Source organism: Mirounga angustirostris, unplaced genomic scaffold, assembly GCF_029215605.1.
Source record: "Mirounga angustirostris isolate CCGP_5_RB_7025 unplaced genomic scaffold, mMirAng1.0.hap1 SCAF_7, whole genome shotgun sequence".
Lineage (NCBI taxonomy): Eukaryota > Metazoa > Chordata > Mammalia > Carnivora > Phocidae > Mirounga > Mirounga angustirostris.
In genome coordinates, this window is record NW_026991715.1 from 6,245,415 (window position 1) to 6,261,007 (window position 15,593).

Consider the following 15,593-nt stretch of genomic DNA (forward strand, 5'->3'; position numbering starts at 1 on the left):
TATAACATTATAGGCTGTGTGGACTCCTATTTCATTCAGTGAGTAATAATCCATTACTATGATTACCTATTTTCACTTATTGAGGGATCTTTATATTGTCTTCCACAGTGGCTGCACCAACAAGTTACATTCCTGCCAATGCTGCATGAAGGTTCCTTTTCCTTCACAATCTTGCCAATACTTGTTATTTCTTGTCTTTTTTATGCTAGGCATTCTGACAGGTGAAAGGTGATAAGTCATTTTGGTTTTGATTTGCCTTTCCCTGATGATAAGGGATGATAAGCATCTTTTCATGTATCTGTTGGCCATATGTACATTTTCTTTGGTAAGTATCTATTCAGGTTCTCTACCCAGGCAAATTCTACCTAACGTTTGTTTTTATTTAAATTCAATTAATTAACATAAAATATATATTAGTTTCTGAGGTAGAGTTCAGTGATTCATCAGTCTTATATAATGCCAGTGCTTATTACATCACGTGCCCCCCTTAAAGTCCATCATCCAGTCACCCCATCACCCCAATCCCTCCCCTCCTGCAACCCTCAGTTTGGTTCCTATGATTAAGAGTCTCATGGTTTGTCCCCCTCTCTGCTTTCTTTTTTTTATTATTATGTTATGTTAATCGGCATACATTACATCATTAGTTTTTGATGTAGTGTTCCATGACTCATTGTTTGCATATAACACCCAGTGCTCCATGCAGAACGTGGCCTCTTTAATACCCATCACCAGACTAAGCCATCCTCCCACCGACCTCCCCTCTAGAACCCTCAGTTTGTTTTTCAGAGTCCATCGTCTCTCATAATCCCTCTCTGCTTTCATCTTGTTTATTTTTCCTTCCCTTCCTATATGATCCTCTGTTTTGTTTCTTAAATTTCACATATGAGTGATCATATGATAATTGTCTTTCTCTGATTGACTTATTTTGCTTAATATAATACCCTCTAGTTCCATCCATGTCATTCCAAATGGCAAGATTTCATTTCTGATGGCTGATTAGTGTTCCATTATATATAATATAAATATTATATAGAGAGAGTATTCTACTATATATATTCCATTCATATATATATATATATCTTTAATCACATCTTTTTTATCCATTCATCTGTTGATGGACATCTGATCTCTTTCTATAGTTTGGCTATTGTGGACATTGCTGCTATAAACATTGGGGTGCAGGTGCCCCTTCAGATCACTACATTTGTATCTTTGGGGGAAATACCTAGTAGTGAAATTGCTGGGTCATAGTGTAGTTCTATTTTCAACTTTTTGAGGAATCTCATACTATTTCCCAGAGTGGCCGCACCAGTTTGCATTCACAGCAGCAGTGTAAGAGGGTTCCTCCTTCTCCACATACTCACCAATATCTGTCATTTCCTGAACTGGTTAATTTTTTCCCATTATGATCAGTGTGAGGAAGTATCTCATTGTGGTTTTGATTTGTAGTTATCTGATGCCCAGTGATGTTGAACATATTTTCATGTGTATGTTGGTCATTTCTATTTGTTCTTTGCAGAAATGTCTGTTTCTGTCTTCTGCCATTTCTTAATTGGATTACTTGTTCTTTGAGTGTGGCATTTGATAAGGCCTTTATAGATTTTGGATACTAGCCCTTTATCTGATATGTCATTTGCAAATACCTTCTCCCATTCTGTCAGTTGTCTTTTGGTTTTGCAGACTATTTCCTTTGCTGTGCAAAAGCTTTTTATCTTGATGAAGTCCCAAGAGTTCATTTTTGCCTTTTATTCCCTTGCCTTTGGAGATGTATCTAGCAAGAACTTACTGCGGCCAAGGTCACAGAGGTTGCTGCCTGGTGTTCTCCTCTAGGATTTTGATGGATTCCTGTCTCAGATTTAGATATTTTATCCATGTTGAGTCTATTTTTGTGTATGGTGTAAGAATAGTGCTCAGTTCCATTCTTCTGCATGTGGCTGTCCAATTTTCCCAACACCATTTGTTGAAGAGACTTTCTTTTTTCCATAAGATATTCCTTCCTGCTCTGTCAAAGATAGTTGGCCATAGAGTTGAGGGTCCATTTCTGGGTTCTCTATTCTGTTCCATTGGTCTATGTGTCTGTTTTTGTGCCAGTACCATGCTGTCTTGATGATCACAGCTTGTAATACAGCTTGAAGTCAGGCATCATGATGCCCCTAGCTTTGTTCTTTTTCATCACTGCCCTGGAGATTTGGGGTCTTTCCTCGTTCCATAGAAATTTTAGATTATTTGTTCCAGCTCTGTGAAAAGAGTTGATATTTTGGTAGAGATGGCATTGAGTGTATAGATTGCTATAGGTAGCATAGACAGTTTAACAATGTTTGTTCTAATCCATGAGAATTTTTTTTTTTAAGATTTTATTTATTTGACAGAGAAAGACACAGCGAGAGAGGGAACACAAGCAGGCGGAGTGGGAGAGGAAGAAGCAGGCTTCCCGCCGAGCAGGGAGCCCGATGCAGGGCTCAATCCCAGGACTGCGAGATAATGACCTGACCCGAAGGCAGCCACTTAATGACTGAGCCACCCAGGCGCCCCTTAGCAAGGAACTTTTTTTTCCCATTTCTTTGTGTCTTCCTCAATTTACTTCATGAGTGTTTTATAGTTTTCTGAGTACAGATCCTTTACCTATTTGGTTAGGTTTACTCCTAGCTATCTTACGGGTTTTGGTGCAATTGTAAATGGGATCAACTCCTTAATTTCTCTTTCTACTATCTCATTCTTAGTGTATAGAAATGCCACTGATTTCTGTGCACTGATTTTATATCCTGCCATTTTGCTGAATTCCTGTAGAGTTCTAGCAATATTGGGGTGGAGTCTTTGGGGTTTTCCACATAGAGTATCATGTCTTCTGCAAAGAGTAAGAGTTTGACTTCTTCTTTGTTGATTCAGATGTCTTTTTCTTTTTGTTGTCTGATTGCTGAGGCGAAGACTTCTAGTACTATATAGAACAATGGTGGTGAGAGTAGGCATCCCTGTCATGTTCCTGACCTTAGGGGAAAAGCTTTCAGTTTTTCCCCATTAAGAATGATATTCACTGTGGGCTTTTCATAGATGGTTTTTATGACATTGAGGTATCCTCCCTCTATCCCTATGCTTTGAAGAGTTTTAATCAAGAATGGATGTTGTATTTGGTCAAATGCTTTTTCTGCATCAATTAAGAGGATCATATGGTTCTTGTCCTTTCTTTTAGTAATGTAGTGTATCACATTGATTTATTTGTGAATGTTGAACCACCATTGCAGCCCAGGAATAAATCCCACTTGATTGTGGTGAATAATCCTTCTTATGTACTGTTGGATCCTACTGGCTAGTGTCTTGGTGAGAATTTTGGCATCCATGTTCATTAGGGATAATTGGTCTGAAATTCTCCTTCTTGATGGAGTCTTTGTCTGGTTTTGGGATCAAGGGAATGCTGACCTCATAGAATGAGTTTGGAAGTTTTCCTCCCATTTTTATTTTTTGAAACAGCTTCAGATGAATAGGTATTAACGCTTCTTTAAAAGTGTGGTAGAATTCCCCTGGGAAGCCAAGGGACTCTTCTTTGTTGGGAGATTTTTGATTACTGTGTCAACTTCATTGCTGGTTATGAGTCTGTTCAGGTTTTCTATTTCTTCCTGTTTCACTTTTGGTAGTTTATAGCTTTCTAGGCATGCATCTTTTTCTTTCAGATTACCTAATCTGTTGGCATATGATTGCTCATAATATGTTCTTATAATTGTTTGTACTTTTGGTATTGTGTGTGATCTCTCCTCTTTCATGATTTTATTAATTTGGGTCTTTTCTTTCTTTCTTATTTTTTTTCTTTTTGATAAGTCTGGCCAAGTGTTTATGAGTCTTATTAATTCTTTCAAATAGCTAGCTCCTAGTTTCCTCGATCTATTCTACTGTTCTTTTGGTTTCTATTTCATTGATTTCTGCTCTGATTTTTTAATTAATTAATTAATTAAATTAATTAATTAATTATTTTAGTCTCCTGCTTGGTTTAGGCTTTATTTTCTGTTCTTTCTCTGGCTCCTCTAGGTGTAAGGTTAGGTTGTGTATTTGAGACCTTTCTTGCTTCTAGAGAAAGACTTGTATTGCTATATACTTCCCACTTAGGACCACCTTTGCTGCATCCCAAAGGTTTTAAACAGTTGTATTTTCATTTTTATTTGTTTCCACGATTTTTTAAAATTTTTATTTATTTGACAGAGAGAGACACAGTGAGAGAGGGAACACAAGCAGGGGCAGAGGGAGAGGGAGAACAGGCTTCCCACGGAGCAGGGAGCCCGATGCGGGGCTCGATCCCAGGACTCTGGGATCATGACCTGAGCCGAAGGCAGACGCTTAACGACTGAGCCACCCAGACGCCCTTTGTTTCCACGATTTTTAAAAAATTCTTCTTTAATTTCCTCACTGACCCATTCATTATTTAGTAGGATGCTCTTTAACCTCTATGTATTTGAGCTCTTTCCAAATTTCTTCTTGTGATTGAGTTCAAATTTCAGAGAATTTTGGTCTGAAAATATGCACAGAATGATCCCAATGTCTGTACCATTTGATACCTGATTTTTACCCAGAATGTAACCTATTCTGGAGAATGTTCCATGTGCACACGAGAAGAATGTGTATTCTGTTGCTTTAGGATGCAATACTTTGGATATATCTGTGATGTCCATCTGGTCCAGTGTGTCATTCAAAGCCCTTCTTTCATTGTTGATCTTCTGATTAGATTATCTGCCCATTGCTGTGAGTGGAGTGTTAAATCCCCTACTATTATTGCATTATTATCAATGTGTTTCTTTAATTTTTAAGTAACTGGTTTGTATAATTAGCTGCTCCCACATTAGGGGCATAAATATTTACAATTGTTAGATCTTCTTGTTGGATAGACCCTTCAAGTATGATATAGTGTCCTGAGATTTGCAACTTTCACTATGATCTGTGGAGGTGTTGGCCTATTTGATTATTTATTTATTTGTTCTCGTGTTGAGTTGTGTAAGTTCTTTATATATTTTAAGTATTGACCTCTTATCAGACATATAATGTGGAAATATTTTTCCCATTCCCTAGGTTGCATTTTTGTTTCATTAATGGTTCTCTTCCCCATACAAAATATTTTTATTTTGGTGTAGTCTCAGAAGTATATTTTTGCTTTTGTTTCCTTTGTCTGAGAAGACACATCTAGAGTAATGTTGCTAAGGCCAATGTCAATGAAATCACTACCTATGTTTTCTTCTAGGTGTTTTATGGTTTGGGGTCACTAATTTCAGTCTTTAATTCATTTTTAGTTTACTTTTATGTATAGTGTAAGAAAGTGGTTCAATTTCATTCTTTTTCATTTGGCTATCCAGTTGTTCTAGAACCATTTATCCAATAGACTGTCTCTTCCCCATTGCATATCCCTACCTCCTTTCTCATAGATTAATTGACCATATAAGTGTGGGCTTATATCTGGCATCTCCATCCTTTTCCATTAATCTAAGTGTCTGTTTTTGTGCTAGTACCACATTGTTTTGATTATTGTATCTTTGTATATCTTTTGAAATAGGGGGTTGTGATATCTTCAGCTTTCTCATTTCTCAGGATTGCTTTGGTTATTTGAGATCTTTTATGATTCCTTAAAAGTTTTACCATTACTTATTCTAGTTCTGTGAAAAATGTTATTGGTATTTCTAAAGGGCTTGCACTGAATCTGTAAATCGCTTTGTGTAGTATGGTCATTTTAACAAAATTAATTCTTCCTGTCCATGAGTATGGAATATCTTTCCATTTTTTGTTTCTTCTTCAATTTCTTTCAACAATATTCTATAGTTTTTTATCATGTGGTTCTTTCAACTCCTTGGCTAAATTCACTCCTGGTCTTTTATTATTTTTGGTGAAATTCTAAATGGAGTTGTTTTCTTAATTTCTTTTCCAGCTGCTTTGTTATTAGTGCAGAGAGATAAAAGATTTGTGTTTATTAATTTTGTATTCTGCAACTTTACTGAGTACATTTATTACTTCTAGTAGTTTTCTGGTGGAGTCTTTAGTTTAGTTTTTTTTTTTTTTTAATGTGTAGTATTATGTCATCTGCAAATAGCAACAGTTTTACTTTTTCTGTACCTATATGGATGCCTTTTACTTATTTTCCTTGTCTTATTGTCATTTGTGACATGGATGAACCTAGAAGGTATTATGCTAAGTAAAATAAGTCAGACAGAGAAAGACATATGTCATATACTAGCACTTATAAGTGGAATATAAAAAATAAAACAAATGAAAAAACAAAACAAAAAAGTAGAAACAGATCCATAGATACATAGAACAAACTGGTCATGGCTGGGGCGGGGAGAGGGTGGCAGGAATGGGCAAAAATGGGTGAAGTGGAGTGGGAGGTATAGGCTCACAGGTACAACATAGGGAATGCAGTCAATGGTATTGAAATAGCTTTGTATAATGACAGATGATAGCTACACTTGTGGTGAGACTAGCATAACCTATCAAGTTGTCCAATAGGGGAGCCTGGGTGGCTCAGTCATTAAGCATCTGCCTTCGGCTCAGGTCATGATCCCAGGCTCCTGGGATCGAGCCCCGCATCGGGTTCCCCGCTCGGTGGGAAGCCTGCTTCTCCCTCTCCCACTCCCCCTGCTTGTGTTACCTCTCTCGCTGTGTCTCTCTCTGTCAAATAAATAAAATCTTTAAAAAAAAATAAGTTGTCCAATAAATATATTGTACATCTTAAGTTAAAATAATATCATCTACTAAATATAATTCAATTTAAACAGTAGAAAAAGAGATGTGTCCATTCTTGAAGACATCAAATTTAAGCTTGCTGCTTGTTGATTCTCTGAAAACAGATGGTGAGGGGAGACTAACAAAACCCATTCTACTGAACAGATGTTATTGAGGCTTGAATGAGTGTTGGAGCACTCAATGGTCCACGTTCTGAAAGAACTTCAACAAATTAAATAAATGATATTGGGGTTTCCCAAAATATAGTTTACTTCATGTGACATATTTATCACCTGAATCAAAAAATATATATATATTTTATTAAAACATCTCCATGCTATGACAAAATTGTTTTGACTGCAACCATTAATATGAAAAAACAAACAAAACACACAAAAACACCTGTATGAATTTAAGAATTTTTTAGATTATTGAAAGAGGAGAATTAAAGATGAAGTAGAAAAAGTAAATATAGAATGGGTTGGAGCATTGATGGAAAAAAAAATATTGTGTCATTTTCTAACCATGCTCTAACAGCTCATATGATTAAATCAATTACTATATTGTATGGGCCTGCTTCATATACATGTGTTATGAAAGCCTCCATTGTCTTTCAGGTGAAGCTGGTAAGGAGAAAACATGGAGACAGAAAATGAGACATTGAGCACAGATTTCATTCTCCTGGGCCTTTTTCCTGGAATGAGACATACCAGTCTCCTTGTCTCTGTTGTCCTTCTCATCTACACCATTGCTATCACAGGAAACACCACTTTGATCCTCCTCATCTGGGTGGATCCCCACCTCCACACCTCCATGTATTTCCTGCTTAGCCAACTCTCTCTCATTGACCTGGCTTTCATCTCTAGCATAGTGCCAAAAGTGCTGGTTAACTTTTTCTCAGGAAACAGGAAGATTTCCCTGATTGGCTGTGGGACCCAGATCTTCTTCACTCTGACTCTGGGGATTGCTGAGTGCCTACTCTTGACCCTCATGGCTTATGACCGCTATGTGGCCATCTGCAATCCTCTCAAGTACCCAATCATTATCAGCCACCAGGTCTCCCAGAAAATGGCCATTGGATCCTGGGTGGGAGGGACTCTGGCATCCTTGGCCCACACAGCCTACACCATGCATTTTCCCCTCTGTGGCCCCCGGGAACTTCACGACTTCTTCTGTGAGGTCAAGGCCATCTTGAAGCTATCTTGTGAGGACATCTCAGCCTATGAGAAGGGAGTAGTAGTGACCAGCACTGTTGTGGTTCTTCTCCCCATAAGCTTCATCCTGACCTCCTACACACTCATCTTCCTGCAGGTCCTGCAAATAAACTCCCGTGAGGGAAGGAGCAAGGCCCTGGCTACCTGCTCCTCCCATTTGACTGTGGTCATCTTTTACTATGGCCCACCCATGCTGATATACTTGAGGCCTGGATCTTCCCACACCCCCATCCTAAACCAGGCTCTCTTTATGTTTGACACCATCCTCACTCCCATGCTGAACCCTCTCATCTACAGTCTAAGGAACAAGGAGGTTTTGAGATCAATGAAGAAGGTACTGAGGAAGTGTGCCATTCAGAATAGGCTTCCATGTTTCAATGACTAGACAGAAAACCTCAGAGTTCAAATATCCCTGGAAGGAAGCAGGGTCTGAGGAAACAATGGGACTCTCTGTGTCCTCATTTCTTCTCCTCTTATCCTTATCTCCTGATAACATCAGTTTTACATAACAAAACCAATGAATTCTCAGAGCAGAGAGGAAAACAACAACTATATCATCTTTAAGAGGTCTAAATCACAACCAATTCTCTGTGTGAATATGAGCTTTCACCCAATCCCCTCATCTTGTTCCATTTGTGTCACTTGGAATGGAAAACCCCTCTTCCTTCTTTTAGATGTAGCAAAAGGTATAAAAAAAAATTGGAGTGTGCTTGGAAAGAAAATACAGAGCTTTTTCTGAGACCACAGCTCCCTTTAGATTTAATTAGTAGCAAACTTCCAAATGTCCATTAATTCCAGGTTTTTGAGCCAGTGAATAAAGCAAAAATAAGCACTTCCTAACAATCATCACTTTTGGCCATCTGGTAACACAATAAACCATGTCCATTAACCTCCCAAAGATCATGGATATTTTTATCCCCTCTCCATTTCTTTCCCTAATCTCTAGCAATAATTGCATACAAATGTTCCAGCCCTGGCCCTTTGCTTAATTATGGTTTATCCACCATCCTACCAGTGTGATTTGTCTGTGTGCAGACACCCATTCCCCTGGTCAGGGGCTCATCATTCATCAGTGGCTTTCCAAAACCTATGGAGTAAATTACAGATTCTCCTATATGACAGCAAGGTCTTGTATGACATATCTTTGTGAGTCTACGAACAAATTTCAACATCTGCTTGAGGTCCAGCAATGCCCAGCAGATTGTAATATCTCCAGGTGTCATGTTCTCTCCAAACTCTGCACTTTACACAGACTGTTACTTCTGCATAGAAAGTTATTTGCCTCCCCACTCGTTGCCTGAACTCCCTTCACAGATCTCAATTCAATACCTTTCATCTTGTGCAACCTCCCCAGTTCCCTACCAGGATAACTGGGCAATAGTTATCTCTGTCCAGCACTAATGGCTCCTTCTGTATGTCCTATACCTTGCAAAATGCTTGCAATGTGTATTTGATTAGTGGATTCGTTACTGAACTTCAATGGCAGAGCCAGTCTTTGTCTCTTTTTCCAGATTTCATTCTTATCCTTTTTAATGCTCCCTTCTCGTCTCCTTTACATCTTTCTACATAAATTAGCAGCAATAGGAATCTAAATTATTTATTTTACTCAATAATTGTTGTGTTTCTTATAATTTATTTTAAAAGCAAGATGTCAATATATTGTACTTATTTATATTTTAAGGCAAAGTGGTTAAAATGTTTTTTTTCTTTTTTTTATTCTTATATTAATCCCCATACATTACAACATTAGCTTTAGATGTAGAGTTCCATGATTCATTGTTTGTGCATAACACCCACTGCTCTATGCAGAATGTGCGCTCCTCAGTACCCACCACCAGGCTAACCCATTCTCCCATACCCCTCCCCTCCAGAACCCTGTTTCTTTTTCAGAGTCCATCGTCTCTCATGGTTCGTCTACCCCTCCGATTTCCCCCCTTCATTCTTCCCCTCCCGCTACCTTCTTCTTCTTCTTTTTTTTTTTCTTAACATATATTGCATTATTTCTTTCAAAGGTACAGATCTAAGATTCAACAGTCTTGCACAATTCACAGCACTTACCAGAGGACATACCCGCCCCAGTGTCTATCAACCAGTCACCCCATCCCTCCCACCCCACCCCCCACTCCAGCAACCCTCAATTTGTTTCCTGTGATTAAGAATTCATCATATCAGTGAGGTCATATGATACATGTCTTTCTCTGTTTGACTTATTTCGCTCAACATAATACCCTCCAGTTCCATCCACGTCGTTGCTAATGGCAAGATCTCATTCGTTTTGATGGCTGCATAATATTCCATTATATATATATACCACCTCTACTTTATCCATTCATCTGTCGATGGACATCTTGGCTCTTTCCACAGTTTGGCTATTGTGGACATTGCTGCTATAAACATCGGGGTGCATGTACCCTTTCGGATCCCTACTTTTGTATCTTTGGAGTAAATACCCAGTAGTACAATTGCTGGATCATATGGTACCTCTATTTTCAACTTTTTGAGGAAGCTCCATAGTGTTTTCCAGAGTGGCTGCACCAGCTTGCATTCCCACCGACAGTGTAGGAGGGTTCCCCTTTCTCCGCATCCCCGCCAACATCTGTCGTTTCCTGACTTGTTAATTTTAGCCATTCTGACTGGTGTGAGGTGGTATCTCATTGAGGTTTTGATTTGGATTTCCCTGATGCCGAGCGATATTGAGCACTTTTTCATGTGTCTGTTGGCCATTTGGATGTCTTCTTTGGAAAAATGTCTGTTCATGTCTTCTGCCCATTTCTTGATTGGATTCTTTGTTCTTTGGGTGTTAAGTTCGATGAGTTCTTTATAGGTTTTGGATACGAGCCCTTTATCTGATATGTCATTTGCAAATATCTTCTCCTATTCTGTCGGTTGTCTTTTGGTTTTGTGGACTGTTTCCTTTGCTGTGCAAAAGCTTTTTATCTTGATGAAGTCCCAATAGTTCATTTTTGCCCTTGCTTCCCTTGCCTTTGGTGATGATTCAAGGAAGAAGTTGCTTCGGCTAAGGTCGAAGAGGTTGCTGCCTGTGTTCTCCTTTAGGATTTGGATGGACTCCTGTCTCACATTGAGGTTTTTCAACCATTTGGAGTCTATTTTTGTGTGTGGTGTAAGGAAATGGTCGAGTTTCATTCTTCTGCATGTGGTATCCAATTTTCCCAACACCATTTGTTGAAGAGACTGTCTTTCTAAATTGGACATTCTTTCCTGCATTGTCATAGATGAGTTGACCATAGAGTTGAGGGTCCATTTCTAGGCTCTCTAATCTGTTCCATTGATCTATGTGTCTCTTTTTGTGCCAGTACCATGCTATCTTGATGATGACAGCTTTGTAATAGAGGTGTAAGTACGGAACTGTGATGCCACCAGCTTTGCTTTTCTTTTTCAACATTCCTCTGGCTATGCGGGGTCTTTTCTGGTTCCATACAAATTTTAGGATGCTTTGTTCCATTTCTTTGAAAAAAGTGGATGGTATTTTGATGGGGATTGCATTGAGTGTGTAGATTGCTCTAGGTAGCATTGACACCTTCACAATATTTGTTCTTCCAATCCATGAGCATGGAACGTTTTTCCATTTCTTTGTGTCTTCCTCAATTTCTTTCATGAGTATTTTAGAGTTTTCTGAGTACAGATCCTTTGTCTCTTTGGTTAGATTTATTCCTAGGTATCTTATGGTTTTGGGTGCAATTGTAAATGGGATCGACTCCTTAATTTCTCTTTCTTCTGTCTTGTTGTTGGTATATAGGAATGCCACTGATTTCTGTGCATTGATTTTATATCCTGCCACTTGATTGAATTCCTGTATGGGTTCTAGCAGTTTTGGGGTGGAGTCTTTGGGGTTTTCCACATAAAGTATCATATCATCTGCAAAGAGTGAGAGTTTGACTTCTTTGCCGATTTGGATGCCTTTGATTTCTTTTTGTTGTCTGATTGCTGTGGTTAGGACTTCCAATAGTATGTTGAATAGCAGTGGTGATAGTGAACATCCCTGCCATGTTCCTGACCTTAGGGGGAAAGCTCTCAGTTTTTCCCCATTGAGAATGATATTCGCTGTAGGTTTTTCATAGATGGCTTTTATGATATTGAGGTATGTACCCTCTATCCCTATACTCTGAAGAGTTTTGATCAAGAAAGGATGCTGTACTTTGTTAAAAGCTTTTTCTGCATCTATTGAGAGGATCATATGATTCTTGTTCTTTCTTTTGTTAATGTATTGTATCACATTGATTGATTTGCGGATGTTGAACCAACCTTGCAGCCCAGGGATAAATCCCACTTGGTCATGGTGAATAATCCTTTCAATGTACTGTTGGATCCTATTGGGTAGTATTTTGGTGAGAATTTTTGCATCCATGCTCATCAGGGATATTGGTCTGTAATTCTCCTTTTTGATGGGGTCTTTGTCTGGTTTTGGGATCAAGGTAATGCTGGCCTCATAAAATGAGTTTGGGTGTTTTCCTTCCATTTCTATTTTTTGGAACATTTTCAGAAGAATAGGTATTAATTCTTCTTGAAATGTTTGGTCGAATTCCCCTGGGAAGCCATCTGGCCCTGGGCTGTTGTTTTTGGGATATTTTTGATGACTGCTTCAATTTCCTTAGTGGTTATTGGTCTGTTCAGGTGTTCTATTTCTTCCTGGTTCAGTTTTGGTAGTTGATACATCTCTAGGAATGCATCCATTTCTTCCAGGTTATCTAATTTGCTGGCATACAGTTCCTCATACTATGTTCTTAGAATTGTTTGTATTTCCTTGGTGTTTGGTTGTGATCTCTTCTCTTTCATTCATGATTTTGTTGATTTGGGTCATTTCTCTTCTCTTTTTGATAAGTCTGGCCAGGGGTTTATCAATCTTATTAATTCCTTCAAAGAACCAGCTCCTAGTTTCCTTGATCTGTTCTACTATTCTTATGGTTTCTATTTCATTGATTTCTGCTCTGATCTTTATTATTTCTCTTCTCCTGCTGGGTTTAGGCTTTATCTGCTGTTCTTTCTCCAGCTCCTTTAGGTGTAGGGTTAGGTTGTGTACTTGAGACTTTTCTTGTTTCTTGAGAAAGGCTTGAATTGCTATATACTTTCCTCTTAGGACTGCCTTTGCTGCATCCCAAAGATTTTGAATAGGTGTGTTTTCATTTTCATTGGTTTCCATGTATTTTTTTAACTCTTCTTTAATTTACTGGTTGACCCATTCATTCTTAAGTAGGATGCTCTTTAGCCTCCATGTATTTGAGTTCTTTCCGACTTTCCTCTTGTGATTGAGTTCTAGTTTTAAAACATTGTGGTCTGAAAATAGGCAGGGAATGATCCCATTCTTTTGGTACTGGTTGATACCTGATTTATGACCTAGGATGTGATCGATTCTGGAGAATGTTCCATGGGGACTAGAGAAGAATATGTATTCCGTTGCTTTGGGATGGAATGTTCTGAATAGATCTGTGAAGTCCATTTGGTCCAGTATGTCATTTAAAGTCTTTATTTCCTTGTTGATCTTTTGCTTAGATTATCTGTCCATTTCAGTGAGGGGGTGTTAAAGTCCCCCACTGTTATTGTATAGTTGTCGATGTGTTTCTTTGCTTTTGTTATTAATTGCCTTATATAATTGGCTGCTCCCATATTAGGGGCATAGATATTTACAATTGTTAGATCTTCTTTTGGGTAGACCCTTTAAGTAGGATATAGTGTCCTTCCTCATCTCTTATTACAGTCTTTGGCTTGAAATCTAATTTGTCTGATATAAGGATTGCCACCCCAGCTTTCTTTTGGTGTCCATTAGCATGGTAAATGGTTTTCCACCCCCTCATTTTCAATCTGGGGGTGCTTTTGGTTCTAAAATGAATCTCTTGCAGACAGCATATCAATGGGTCTTGTTTTTCCATCCAGTCTGATAGCCTGTGTCTTTTGATTGGGGCATTTAGCCCATTAACTTTCAGGGTAACTATTGAAAGATAGGAATTTAGTGCCATTTTATTGCCTTTAAGGTGACTGTTACTGCATATTGTTTGTGTTCCTTTCTGGTCTATGTTGCTTTTAGGGTCTCTCTTTGCTTAGAGGACCCCTTTCAAGATTTCCTGTAGGGCTGGTTTTGTGTTTGCAAATTCCTTTAGTTTTTGTTTGTCCTGGAAGCTTTTTATCTCTCCTTCAATTTTCGATGACAACCTAGCTGGATATAGTATTCTTGGCTGCATATTTTTCTCATTTAGTGCTCTGAATATATCCTGCCAGTCCTTTTTGGCCTACCAGGTCTCTGTGGATAGGTCTGTTGCCAATCTAATGTTTCTACCATTGTAGGTTACATATCTCTTCCCCCAAGCTGCTTTCAGGATTTTCTCTGAGACTCGTAATTTTACTAATAGATGTCAGGGTGTTGATCTATTTTTATTGATTTTGAGAGGGGTTCTCTGCGCTTCCTGGATTTTGATGCCTGTTTCCTTCCCCAAGTTAGGGAAGTTCTCTGCTATAGTTTGCTTCATTATACCTTCTGCCCCTCTCTCTTTCTTCTTCTTCTGGGATCCCAATTATTCTAATGTTGTTTCATCTTATGGTATCGCTTATCTCTCGAATTCTGCCCTCGTGATCCAGTAGTTCTTTATCTCTATTTTTCTCAGCTTCATTATTTTCCATCATTTGGTCTTCTATATTACTAATTCTCTCTTCTGCCTCATTTATCCTTGCAGTTAGCGCCCCCATTTTTTATTGCACCTCATTAATAGCCTTTCTGATTTCTACTTGGTTAGATTTTAGTTCTTTTACTTCTCCAGAAAGGGTTTCTCTAATAACTTCCATATTTTTTTCAAGCCCAGCTAGTATCTTTAAAGTGATGATTCTGAACTCTAGATCTGACATCGTATTAATGTCCGTATTGAGTAGGTCCCTGGCAGTCGGTACTAGCTCTTGTTCTTTTTGTTGAGGTGATTTTTTTCCATCTTGTCATTTTGTGCAGAGGAGAATAGATTAATGAGAGAACAAAATGCTAGCAGAGTAACAACGTCCCCAGAAAATATACTCTAAACAAATCAGAAAAGACCTGAAGCAGTGGAAAAAGAAACGGAAAGAGAGAAAAAAGAAAAAGATAAAAACAAACAAAAACAAACGAAACAAAACAACAACAACAAAAAAACCCAGAATGTGATCAAATATGATCAGGCTGGTATATAGACCAGTGCCACACACTAGATGTGGGGTGTATTTTGGTCTGTTAGAAGAAAGTGCCTCCCAAAATTTTAAAGAAAGTAAAACTTATGTATGTACAAAAATAAGGGTTGATATGATAAAGGGATGGAATATGAGTGTAAAGATGGAAATTATAAAAAATTTTATAAAAGGAACTGATAAGAAGTTCTTTGAAAAAAGAAAGAAGAGGATTTAAAAAAAGAAAAAAGAAAAAAAAAGGGAGAGAATGTGATCAGGCAGGGGAGTAGAAAAAACCATGCACTAGAGATTTAGGGTATATTTTGATCTGTTAGGAGAAACTATCTCAAAATTTTAAAGAGAGAACAACTTATATATATATGCCAAAAATACGGGTAGAATATGACCCTAAAAATGAAAAATAAAAATGTTTTTTTAAAAAAAGGTATTGATAAGATGTTGGTTGAAAAAGGGAAAGAGAAAAATTCAAAAAAAAAAAAAAGAAAAGAAAAAAAGACAGTTAAAAAAAAATTAACTTTGAAAGACTAAAGA

At 38.0% G+C, this 15,593-nt stretch overlaps 1 protein-coding gene across 1 annotated transcript; it reads left to right on the forward strand.

The window, feature by feature from the left end:
• The first annotated feature begins 7,329 nt into the window (after window positions 1–7,329).
• LOC123842801 (olfactory receptor 2L2-like) lies at window positions 7,330–8,289 on the forward strand. The gene has a single exon (XM_045872006.1). It carries the CDS (start codon window positions 7,330–7,332, stop codon window positions 8,287–8,289), a length of 960 nt encoding a protein of 319 aa, XP_045727962.1.
• The last annotated feature ends 7,304 nt before the right edge of the window (window positions 8,290–15,593 follow it).